This window comes from Amaranthus tricolor, chromosome 6 (genome assembly GCF_026212465.1).
Source record: "Amaranthus tricolor cultivar Red isolate AtriRed21 chromosome 6, ASM2621246v1, whole genome shotgun sequence".
Taxonomy (NCBI): Eukaryota; Viridiplantae; Streptophyta; class Magnoliopsida; order Caryophyllales; family Amaranthaceae; genus Amaranthus; species Amaranthus tricolor.
Genome location: NC_080052.1, coordinates 27,510,697 through 27,523,562, shown reverse-complemented (window position 1 = coordinate 27,523,562; position 12,866 = coordinate 27,510,697). Strand labels below are relative to the sequence as shown.

General features: G+C 31.3%; 3 protein-coding genes across 4 annotated transcripts; 2 read left to right on the top strand and 1 right to left on the bottom strand.

Moving 5' to 3' along the window:
* Positions 1 to 749: 749 nt before the first annotated feature.
* Positions 750 to 2,752, bottom strand: LOC130815295 (F-box protein CPR1-like). The gene has a single exon (XM_057681711.1). It carries the CDS (start codon positions 2,400 to 2,402, stop codon positions 1,254 to 1,256), a length of 1,149 nt encoding a protein of 382 aa, XP_057537694.1. The 5' UTR covers positions 2,403 to 2,752; the 3' UTR covers positions 750 to 1,253.
* A 4,980-nt stretch (positions 2,753 to 7,732) lies between these two features.
* LOC130815729 (F-box protein CPR1-like) lies at positions 7,733 to 8,224 on the top strand. The gene has a single exon (XM_057682212.1). The coding sequence runs from the start codon at positions 7,733 to 7,735 to the stop codon at positions 8,222 to 8,224; it is 492 nt and encodes a 163-aa protein (XP_057538195.1).
* Positions 8,225 to 8,239: 15 nt separating this feature from the next.
* Positions 8,240 to 11,905, top strand: LOC130815334 (F-box protein CPR1-like). Of its 2 annotated transcripts, XM_057681773.1 has the most exons (3): positions 8,240 to 8,867; positions 8,987 to 9,053; positions 10,211 to 11,905. In XM_057681773.1, the coding sequence occupies exons 1-2, from the start codon at positions 8,264 to 8,266 to the stop codon at positions 9,022 to 9,024; spliced, it is 642 nt and encodes a 213-aa protein (XP_057537756.1). In that variant the 5' UTR covers positions 8,240 to 8,263; the 3' UTR covers positions 9,025 to 9,053; positions 10,211 to 11,905. The 2 variants fall into 2 exon arrangements, with proteins under 2 accessions (XP_057537756.1, XP_057537755.1); XM_057681772.1 differs by having other exon boundaries at positions 8,987 to 11,905.
* The last annotated feature ends 961 nt before the right edge of the window (positions 11,906 to 12,866 follow it).

The following is a 12,866-nucleotide window of genomic DNA, read 5'->3' as shown; positions in this document are numbered from 1 at the left end:
ATGAATTTCATACACATTATTCTTATCTTCAAAATTACAAGAGAAAACTAATTTTAGCTTTGACCCTGTTATAAATATAGGGATGTTTGGTTTATAGCATTTTTTTTAGTTTTTTGGTTGTCTTCTGACTTTTTGGTCAAATAGCAAAAAAAAAATAGTTGGTAAATGACTTTGAAGCTAGCTGAAAAGCTGACTTTAAAATCAAAATAATAAAACCTATTCAAGTTAGTTTTTTATTGGCTTTTGACTTATTAACCCACTTTTTCTCTAATAAACAGCTAACAACCAATACTTAAATTTACCAAATATCTTCATAAACAGTTGGCTTTTTCAGTTAACTTAAAAACCAACAAGAACAGTTAATATTTCAGACTGGTCAAACAAATCAACTTAAAGAACCAACAACCAATTTTCAAACACCAAAAATTATTTAAGCACAATATGTACTTATCATTAATTAAAAAAATTAGTGTAATAATTTATCCATATTCAAATAGGTTTTAAATTCATCGGTCATCATATGGTTCGATTCTCACTTGTATATAAAAGATTAATTTCTTCTTCTTCTTGCCTGCAAAGAATATCTAGTCTACCCCAAATAAATAAATAAATAAAATAAAATAAAAAAACTTTGAAAGATCTCAGCTACAAGAGCAGCATAAGCATTCCTTTAAGTTTGCACATGTTTTAGGAAACTAAACATGGACATCATCCATTAAAACAAAAACAAGATAGCAGAAGGATTATACAATTGCCTTAATATATTAGGAACTTAATAGAAGCACAAATGGAGAAGTAGGGAAACCAAAGTGTAATTAACAAAAAGAACATAACAGATAAGACATTAGTATTGAAGGATTATACAACTGATGTTACTAGTAGATAAAGATAGAGCTATCAAACATAAAGACTAATGTAAAACACAAAAGTGATAACTGATACCTATTGGATCTTCGCCATAATTATTAGCCATTCCATCCAGTTTAACATAATTTGCAAGTTAATTCGCTTATGAGTTCACAATTTACACGACCCAAATACCGACCAAAAACCAGCATAATTTCTAGTTGATCGGTGAATTATGTGACACGGATTTCACCAGATTTGCTTCACCCTTCAGTTTCTGCAGAACCTAGAAGAAATCTCTTCTATCTTTGACACTCAGGACATATAGACTATAGCATGTAACATATAAACTGATGGTATGAACTTAACATGAAACCCTACAAAACTGTACATACTTTTAATAGTTATTACCTCGGGCTTGGTCCTTGATCATCTTCTCCCCATATTTGTTCCTCAGTCTCGAAAATGTCATTAAAACAATCCAGCAAAAGAAGATTCTCTACGCAAACATGAGCATCTAATCGCCTTGGAGCACGACCATTCCCACTAAATCTTTCAACCTCCATAGTTTCTAAGTTCATAGATGCAAGAAGTTTATGGCAATACTTAACAAGCAATTCCTTTCTATTATTGATATAAGCAATAGTCCTCTCATAATTGATAACTCTATCTGTACTCACAATTCGATATAACAGAGCCCATGATTCAACCACCCCATATTGTTTCATTACATAAATCTCAGAAAGATCTAAATAATTTGCAATTACAGACAAACACCCATCTAATACTCCCACATGCATGTTGCAATAGTAACAATCTAGGTCAACCTCAGGCACTCTAACCTCACCAAAAGTGTGGGTGTTCAGATTGAAGCTAACTATAGGATGGGGAGTTTCCATATGCTCTGTATCAATGACCCAATGTAAGTTCTCCTCAACTAACACACCATCTCTATGCCTACAATTGAAATCAATGGGGACATGATCAAGAACCCTAGACCAAGAGTCCATTTTCAAGCTATAAATCGAAAGTTCACTATAGGATTCAGAGTTCTCCCTATAACATTTAAGAATTTTGACGAACTTGTAGTCATCCGTGACAATATCATATCCAAACCCATAAAAAAATTCATGTTTAAGATGAGCAGCATGGGGAGGTATCGGTAAAAATGGGACCATGGTGTTAGTACGAGTGGTGGGGTTGAACAAAAACACAATGAAATCCTGATAACCAAAGCACCAAAGGCAGAGCAAACCATGACAAGATCCTATGATGGAAACACCACCATGTTCAGGGTTCTTGAAAGGGTAATCAAGCTCAACAGCATTATCAAAAGAATCAAAATCAGCCATGTGAAGAATCTGTTTACTGAAAATAAAATGGAGATTGGATTGAGTGGATAGTGATCGGTTTAAATGCTGTTTGGCAAAATTAGGGTTACTGATTAGATGATACCATGCTGTGCTTACAGTTTTGAATCGCAGAAGTGGTTTTGCAGGCAATCTAACGAGGATATTGATTAGTATATCGATTGGAAAGGTTCCCAATGCGTCCATCTTGTTAAATTAGATAAGAATTACAGATTTAGATCGAAAATTTGAGGTACAATTGTATAATCTAATTGCAGAAATATAGCAAATGGGATGAAATTCTAGTAATTAACATGATAGAAAAGGCTTAAAATAAAGAATTAAGAAAAACAAAGAAAGGGAAATCAAAGAAAAGGATTACCGATCGGTGGTAAGATTACATTTCGTAGAATAGAAGGAGAAGACATTCAAAAACTGCAAAAAATTAGGAGTAATTCCCGGAATTGTATCCCCAATCCCCATTGCCTATTTAGTTGTTGATCTCAATTTCTTTTAGAGCAACGGTCTCAATATGAGACAACTTAAACAGTCTAATTATAGCTTTTCACAATATGCCATCACTAACCGATCTATTTTAGATCATAACTCATAATTTTAAAGTCAAAATTTATTTTTTTAAATTTATTAATGAACTTATTTTAGATCATAACTGATAACTTTAAAGTCAAAATTTATTTTTTTAAATTTATAAATGATCTTAATTAATTGATCGCTTTAAACTCTAAATTGATCACATTTAAATCAAAATTAAAATTTTGTATAACGAAGCACTCATAAAACTCTTGATCATTTTCAAGAGTATTTATTGAATCAATTGACAAACATAACTCAAGATCAATATTTCCTTCTGTAACAGGCTCAAATTTCTTAATCTTAATCTTCCGATTAATTATTCCGAAATTTTTTTTTCGAATTCAAATATTAAACCTTATTCCGATTTTGTAATTTCTTCCAAATATTAAACTTAAATATATATATATATATATATATATATATATATATATATATATATATATATATATATATATATATATATATATATTCTTAAATTTCTTTAGAAGCACTAAAATATTATTTTATTATTTTATACTACGAAAAGTAAATTTTTAATATTATATTTACGATTTTATTAAAACGTTTACGTTTCAATTTCGTTTACTTAAATTAACTTTACTACTTATCATTTTAACCTTACAACTTTGATTTAATTATTTTATAGCTAACCATATTTTTCTTATTAACTTTAAGTATAGTTTTAACCAAAATTTTCTAAGTAAACTATCATATTTTCATAATCAAATCTTAATCATACTTTCCATTAATCTAAAACATTTCACTAGTATAAACTAGAACAAAAATTTCATGAACCAAAATCCTTTCTACATCAATCCATAATGTTCATCACTTACACACGCTATCACCATTTCCTTACACAAGTTAACCTTCTTCTACACTCCAAACTCTTACACATCCACTTACACACTCCAACTCTTACACATTCACTTACATACTCTAAATCACTTACACAAGTTAATCTTCTTTTTCATACAATCTTATGAACTAAAAAGTTGCCTAAAACCCATTATAAATACCCCTCCTTAGCCATGAGATCACTTGCACCCCCATCATCAATTCTTTCTACAATTTTTTCTTATATCTTCACTTCATTAACATCTTACTAACTTTATACCTTTTTATTAGTTGAAGAATCAAATGAAGATGGAGCTTGATCTTATCACTTCTTAAGCCAATAATCATCAACTTTTGAAAAGTCAAGTATTATCTTTTGGAGCTTGGATATCATTTTCTTTTGGGTAATTGAAGATCTACTTGTTTGAAGCTTAGAGCATTGAAGACTTTCTCTTTTGGAGTTTATTTCTTTAAGTTCTTATTTTCCTATTATTATTCTCTTACTTGGTTTAGCACCACCTTTGGAGCAAAATGGTACACATTTTCTTAATTCTCTCGTTATGTGATATTTATTTATGGTTACTCGATAATATAAAAGCATGATCAACATGATTTTATTTTAATCATTTAAACTTTACATGGTAATATTAAAGTCATATCCAGTTAAGTGATATTTTCGTCAAAACAATAATATTTTTGGGACACTCGAAAAAAAAGTCACATATATGGAAATTTTGGTTAATATGAAAATATAGATATATATGAATTTTACTAGTTAAATAAACTTATGTGTTTAAAATGATTCCATATCATCTTGGTGTTTTGATAATTTTTTTTTTAATTTTGGACTCAAGTAATTATAAAGAATTATTAATCGGTTTATCGGTAAAATAGTCAAACAAATTTGTTAAAATGCTTAGCGTTGTTTTTCTCAAAAAGTCATTTCATTTAGATTTTGGACCCTTAATAACTTGTCGAATTATGTTTTTTTTATAGTTATGATAGATCCGTTTTATTATTTTACTGATTATTTGATAAAATACGTTATTAAGTACTTAGAAATATTACTCTTGACTTTTATGATTATTTATAACATAATAATGACTTAGTTTAGCCTCAGAAATCTTAGTATAGCTACGAAAATTTGCTATTTAATTAATATTAATTTATTAGATACTAGTAATTTTTTTCTATTAAAAGGGAAGAATTGTCAAAATTTTAACTAGTGGAAGTTTGACTTATAAGAATGTAAACTATTTCGGTTTAGAGTCTTGTTTGATATTGCATGATATTGATTGTATGACTCTGATAGTAAGGTAACGTCGAACCATGGACCGGCATGTAAAATCCCGGCGTCCGTGTTAGCCGGCACGTAAAATGCGGTGTCAAACAGGGGGTCCGAGAAATACCCATCCTGTGAAGTCTCGAGCATAACAGTATTGAGAGAAGTGACGACTCCCACCACAGTTAGGGTTTATGACTAAGGTTCTCACCTAACCAGACCCTTACATATATCAGTTGTCATTATTGTTGTGATCTTGTGATGTGCTATGATGGTAAAACTATGAGGCTTAATTGAACTTGATTAAATAAGCATTAAGGTTACCAAGTATTTAGTAGCAGTAATGAACTTCTGCAAGTATTGAGAATGTAACTTAATTAATGGCTTAGTAAAGGTCAATAATCAGTAATAACCTTCTATATTGTGCTTGATGATTATTTTGTAAGCATGATTTAACTATCGCATCATAAGCTTGTTGAGAAAATTGTACTCGGCTTTATCGCTGACCGATTTAATCGGCTGTCATCCGTATTATGGATGACAGTATTTTGCAGGAAAATTTAGCTCAGTTTTCGATCTAGGCCGCAACTTTAATTATTCTATCGAGGACTTAGTTGCATTGATTTTACTTGATGACTATATTGTACTTATGCTTTTTTTAATCGTATTTAAGCAAACCTTATTTTATATTTTCTCAATTGTAAGATTTTTTTTTTAACTTATGTTTTGAACAGTTTTAGTTTAAATGGTTTTTAGCAGTTCGCCGTTTTACACTTCCGCATTATTTATCTTAAGTATAATTATTAATGTTAATTATGTATCGAGAGTGCCGCTTCTGCTACACCTTCGCCTTCACATCTAGGATAAGCAAACACTACACCTACAATTATGTTCCATTATCATGTTGCACCAAATAATAGAATAATACCATTTTATTACCTCCGTTCTGAAATTGTGAAAAAAGAACCATATTTAGGTAGATTTTGATCAATTTAACATCAAAATTGATCATTTTTACGTTAAAAATGAAATTTTTTATTTTAATTGATTTATTTAAGATTTACTTTAAGTTGAAATAGATATTTTTAAGGTCAACATTAATATCTTCCTTACAATGTCATTCATTACCATAATGGAAATAACATATCATGTAAATTTTAACTACAAATCAATTCCTTACCACCAATTACTAATAATAATGAAATAGGTCGTTAGCGTTCAAAAATTAAAGACCCTTCAATTCTGGTCCCCTTAAATTAGGTTTGAATCGGGCCTCAACCGTCAAACCAACTCTAAATTACTCTATCTATAGGCCGTAGGGTATCTCGCGTAGTGGTATATCTATAGGATCTAAAATTGCGTGTAGCACCAATAAACAAAGTATTAACCAACATCAAGTAGAAAACCTTAAAATTCATTAAAATTCTTTTTAAAAATTTAAGGAAAAACAATTTAATAAGCAATACCCATTAGTAGGATTAAAGTAAGACACAAAAATAAATAAACTTTTACACTTTCACTAAATCCATTTTCAAGCAAGATATTAAAAACAACATTCAACACAATTTTACTACGCATATTTGATCAGTACAGACCATGAGTTAAAGTCAAAACCATTCTACTCATATGGTTGTACATTTATACATAGTGTACTTTTCAATAAAATAAGACAGATGAAAGATACTCCCTCTTATTTAATAACTTTGTCTCAAGCTTTTTTTATTCACTATTGAATACATTTATTTAATGTTTAAGCTCTAATAATTCTTATGTTACGACAAAAAATTATAAAAAGTGAATATTAATATTTATTATATTGAAGCGAATTAAATAAAATTTCACTCAGATATATTTTAATTTTTTTTTTGAAGAGAAGATACATTTTAATTTATACATTAATAAAATATCAGCTAAAAGATAAATAAGGCAAAGTTGCTAAATAGGAGGACGTAATAAAACACTCCCTCTGTTTTCAAATATTCTTTCCATTTATTTTTCGTAGATCGCAATGTAAACTTTAAAATCAAATAATTTTAATTGTGAGTTTTTAAAAATTTTAAAAGTTGATGAGAAATCATAGCTAAAGTTTGACATCAAAATTGTTAACTTCTATTTGAGAACCTAGGAAAACGGAGGGAGCACTTCAAAATATCAATAAAGAAATTCCAAAATATAAAATAAATGCATGCCTCTCCATTTGCGACCCAAAACCCAAACCAATAGGTTATGCGCTAATTTCTAATGACACGGTCTCACGGTGAAAGAGATTATTTTTATTGAGCTGATCCAATATTTATATTTTATTTTAAAGTAGTTATTTATAACATTAAAGTGATTACTTATAAATATTAATAATTATTTTTTTATAGTTTTAAAGTAACTACTTGTAACCTTAAAACGATCTCTTATAGTTTTAAAGTAATTAATTAAATAAATATACTAATATATCAATTTGTTTCATACAAGACCAGGCGTAGGTTACGTTAGAAAAGCAAGTCTACTTTAATTTCCGCCGCATTCCTAGCTTTCGTCTTCAAGCTTTGCTCTTAATATAATACCAGTTTTATTAATGGAAAACTTCAATAAATTTTCATATTGAGCCCTTTTTATGAAGAAGAGGAGATAAGCTGGAAATTTTGAAAATTTGAAGGTTACAATTGTACATCAGCCAATGGTTGTTTCAAATCCATTTGATTTCAGCAATTTTTCGTTAGGTTAATTCTTACTAGAACTTCATCCCATTTGCATTATTTCTGCAATTAAATTGTACAATTGAATCCCTATTTTTCATTCAAAATCTGCAATTACTTTCTATTTTAACAAGATGGACACATTGGGAACTCTTCCAGAGGATATACTAATTGATATACTTGCTAGATTGCCTGCTAAACTCCTTATGCGATTCAAGAGTGTAAGCACATCGTGGTATGATTTAATCAGTGATCCTGATTTTGCCAAAGAGCAATTAAACCGATCACTAGCCACTCAACCCGATCTCCATTTCATTTACTGTAAACCAATCATTCACATGGGTGATTTTGATTCTTTTGATAATGATGTTGAGCTTAATTACCCTTTTAAGAGTCCTATACATGGTGGGGCTTGTATTATTGGATGTTGTAATGGTTTGGTATGTCTTTGGAACTTTGATTATTTCAATTTTATTGTGTTTTTGTTCAACCCCACCACTCGTACTTACACCATGCTACCATTTTTACCTAGGCCTCCCCATGTTGCTCATCATAAACATGAATTTGTTCATGGGTTTGGGTATGATAGTGTCACGGATGACAATTTGTTTGTTAGAATTCGTTAATGTTTAAGCCAGGACTAGAGTGAATTCTATAGTGAACTTATGGTCTATAGCTTCAATTTGGACTGTTGGTTTAGGGTGCTTGATCATGTCCCCTTTCGTTTCAATTGTAGGCGTGCAACGGGTGTATTGGTTGAGGAGAAATTACATTGGGTCCTTGGTACTGAGCGGGAATTTCCTCATTCCATAGTTAGCTTCAGTCTGAACTTCCATTGTTTTAGTGAGGTTGCAGTGCCTGTGGTTGATATAAATTCTTACTATGTTGACATGTATGTGGGAGAATTAGATGGGTGTTTGTGTGTTTTGGCAAATTATGTTTATTTTTCTGAGATTTTTGTAATGAAACAATATGGGGTGGTTGAATCATGGTCTAAGCTATGTCGAGTTAAGAGAACCGAAACAATTATAAATTTGGAGAGTACTATAGCCTTTATTAATGACAGAAAGACTTTGCTAGTTAGACATTGCCGTACGCTTCTTGCTTCTATCAACTTAGAAACTTTGGAGATTAAAAACCTGAGTATCGATTGTCCTCCTCCTAGGCGATTTGCTCATGTTTGCATCGAGAATCTTCTTATGTTGGATTATTTTAGTGACCTTCCCCTGAGTGAGGAACAAGGATTTAAAGATGATCAAGTAACAAGAGGTAATAAATGATATACAATTTTGTAGGGTTGTTGATTCATACCATCAGTTCATATGTTACTTGTTTTTCATAGTTAAAGGTTGAGATAAAATTGCTTAACATTGTCCTTCCTTGCAAAGAAACTGATGGGTCCAGTACATCTGATGGAACAAGCTGATAAATATTGTCTTGGTAAAGACATAATAGGTATTATTAATCACTTGTACGTTTTGTCTTTATGTTTGATAGCTTTGTTGCATGAAATTTTTGTATCTTCTAGTAACATCAGTTGTATAATTCCTTCGATGGTATTTCTAATGTATCCTAAGTTCATTATTTTATGCTTCTAAAAGTTCATGAAATGCCAAGGATCAAGATCAGGACGAGAGCTTGTGAGCATGAGAGGGTTGTCATGCCAAGTTGTGAGAAAGTTGAAGTCGAAATCATTAGAAAGGATTATTTGAAGATGCACGACACCTTGTGAGGTAGTTTGGAAGTGTGAGGTACAATGTGTTATGAATGAGGGAATTTGGATTCTCAAATGAAAGTAGAACTCAGGGAAATAAGCACAGTATATGAATAAGGAAAATCTAAAGATAAATCACAGTATATGAAAAGATAAACAATGTTAACAATGTTTAGTTGGCCCCTCTATAATTGTATTGATCATTTATTGTTTAGATTGAGTTGGTTACCATTCCGAAATTGTTCATGATCCGCCATTGTATTTAAGCTTTTGTGGTCTTTAAGAAGGCTTCTTGAAGACCACATTAAAGGGTGAAGTTGAGAGAGCACCATAATTGAGAAGCATTACTCCATTATGGTTGGGTGAGGGTATCTTAAGATATTTTTTGAAGCTAAGTTGGGTGCCTAAAACATGTGAGGGGAGAACTGAAAGGGTGGCAAGTAAAAAGTTTTTGTCAAAGAACCAGCTCAACCAAAAGCTTAAGTTGATGGTTGAGGCCTCATGATATGTTATATACTCTAATACTTCCCCTCACACGAGAGCCTTAGGGCTAGAAGGGCTCTCGTGTGGATGCAACATAAGGCCTCTTGGCGCTGAATATTCCACTTTAAATAAGGGGTAATTGAGATTCGAACCCGTGACAAGTTGTCACGCTGTCTTCTGATATCCATTTATATATTTGCATGTTTTAAAAGTTGTTTTGTATTGGAAAAGACTTGAGATCTTTTTATAGCAATGCATGTCATGTAAATCCATTGCCTGTGCGATGCATAAATCTCTCTCGTTTATCATTCTTCTGCTTTGCTAGACATATATGAATTTGCTCATAAATTACGAACTAAATCTCTTTGGTTCCTGTATAACGTGGTACCTTATTTGCTTCTTGTACATGCAGCAGATATTGTAGTTGATCTTTAATGTACAGAGTCATGGAGATATGGGGATTTCTACTTTGATTTCTTCACTGGTTCTAGAGCATCAAGGACATCCACATTTCAACACAATTGTAGAAGCACAGGCTCATTGGAAAATTTTCAGTCCATTGACGATGGTTTCTTTTGTTAAATTACCATTACTGAGTATGCTTAAACATCTAAGTTAAATTAGAAAATCTCTGTTTTATTTTTGTGAATAATGGGCTACTTTTTATATTAAGGGGTAATCGAAAATAAGCTTTGCTTTTACAATCGTAATGTTAGGTACATTCGACTTTCCAAAACCTTACATAGGTAGGAATCATTAATGGCATTGCGGTATCTGATGTAGTTATATATTTATAGAGATATATTATGAACTTTCATATACGATTTTTACTATTTTGAGATTGCTGCTAATATTTCTTCTCACAACATATCACCATTTGTAGCTATGTCGAAGGAGCATGGAAAATAGTTATCAATGATCAAGCAAAGGAAACTTATCACTAAAAAAATTGTCAGCGAGAGTTAAAATTATTAAACCGATTAATGGGGAAAGTATAGATGATAGCAACAATATGAAAAGGTGTATTATTAAGGATAGTGTTTATAGAGATTTAGTATTGTTACTTTATAAGAATGATCACATAAACCTAGTGCAAGGAATCAGATTCAAAAGAGAAGAACATCAATTAAGTAAAGCACAGATCAAGTATAGTTCGTTTCAGGGTTGATTATTTAGAAGTACTTAGTACTAATTCTCTATTCTTTTATGATATGAGGCGTTGGTATCCACTCTTAAGTGGATGGAGTACCGGGTATTGTTCCCACTGGAGTGGATGGAGTACCGGGTGTTGTCCCATTTGGAGTACCAGGTGTTATTCCCGCTGGAGTAGAAGCATCGGGTGTTGTCCCCACAGGAGTGGATGGAGTACCGGGTATTGTCCCATCTGGAGTACCAGGTGTTGTTCCCGCTGGAGTAGAAGTACTGGGTGTTATTCCCACTGGAGTGGATGGAGTACCGGGAGTTGTTCCCACTGGAGTGGATGGAGTACCGGGTATTGTCCCAACTGGAGTACTAGGTGTTGTTCCCACTGGAGTGGACGGGGTACCAGGTATTGTCCCTGTTGGAGCAGATGGAGTACCAGGTATTAATGTCCCCGTTGGAGTGGACGGAGTAACGGGTGATGATGGAGTTGGGGGTCGTCCAGGGAAACATTTATCACACCCTTGTAATTTTGCAGTAGCTCCAGTACATGGCTGTACTATAGAAATCACTACTTTTCGACTCATAATGATCTTCTTCGGACCATTACATACGAAGGTTGTAGCGACTCCTTCAGGAAGAACATGGCTAGGTGAGCACAACGTACAAGCGGCCAAATTGCTGTGCCTTGCGCACCTTATTACGCCATGCCCGGTATTCAAGTTTATCGAATTACTAGAACGTCGTTCAGAACTTGGACAGATCAATGTTGTTCGCTGTGTTCGAGCAGAAGCTACTAGCATTGGACTTAGTAATACTGCAAGGCTTAACAAGCCGAGCAACAGTACATTTCGTCGTCCAACATCAATATGTACCATCTTAATTATTTAGAGATAATTACAATATTATTAGGAAATTAAGAATAGGAAACTTGTATATAATGAATGAAATGAGATTTAGACTAGAATGACTAGAATTTATAGGCCTATCTTTCCTTAAATTGTACATAAAGTACCTTGTTATATAAATATGGCTATTTTTAAATTAATTTTACGTATATTTAAATTTGTTCTTTTGGAATTTTTTTATTTTAAATCACATTTTAGTATAACTTAAATATTTGAATAAAATCACATTTAGAATCTGAATCTTGCCGACTAATTGATATTTTATAATGTTATAATATATTGTTACAACCTAGATTGATTTTAATGTCTATTCATTTATTTTATGACAATTATTAATCATGTTGCTCATTTAGCTTGTAGTTGATTAATGCTTCTCTACTACTAATTTATGGTAATTAGGGATAATTTTGCTGTATTAAGTACACAAAATGTACTTTTTTAAGAGTAGAAAACAAGGTAAGTCAATAAATTATTCATCGTACAAATCAAGAGAATCACATTATCGCATATTTTAACCTAAAATGCTTAACATTTTGCTTATATTAATTGATATGATATTCATTTCTTTGCTGGCAATATATTGGGAATATTTAGAAATATTGTGATTGATATTAATATTAGTTATATGGCAATATTATTGCATTATTCTGAGATATTGGGAATATTAGTTATATGGTAATATTATCTTGTGGCATGTTTTTAGGCTAAGTTTACTTAATTAAATCATATCCTTATATAAGGATACATTGTAAACAAGGATTATCAGAAAAACATATCAGAAAATATACATTTTTACACATTCTTTCACTGTATGTACACTCTGTTTTTTTTTCTTTCCATTTACTTTTTGCATAGCTTTTAAAGTAAATTTTAAATTTTAATATCTCTAAATACACATAATAAAAAATTATAAAAAATACATAATAATAAAGTATACATTATGACGAATCTAACGAGATTTCACATGAATATATTTTATCTTTTAAATGTGTCAAAAATATTAATTAAATTTAATTTCTTTTT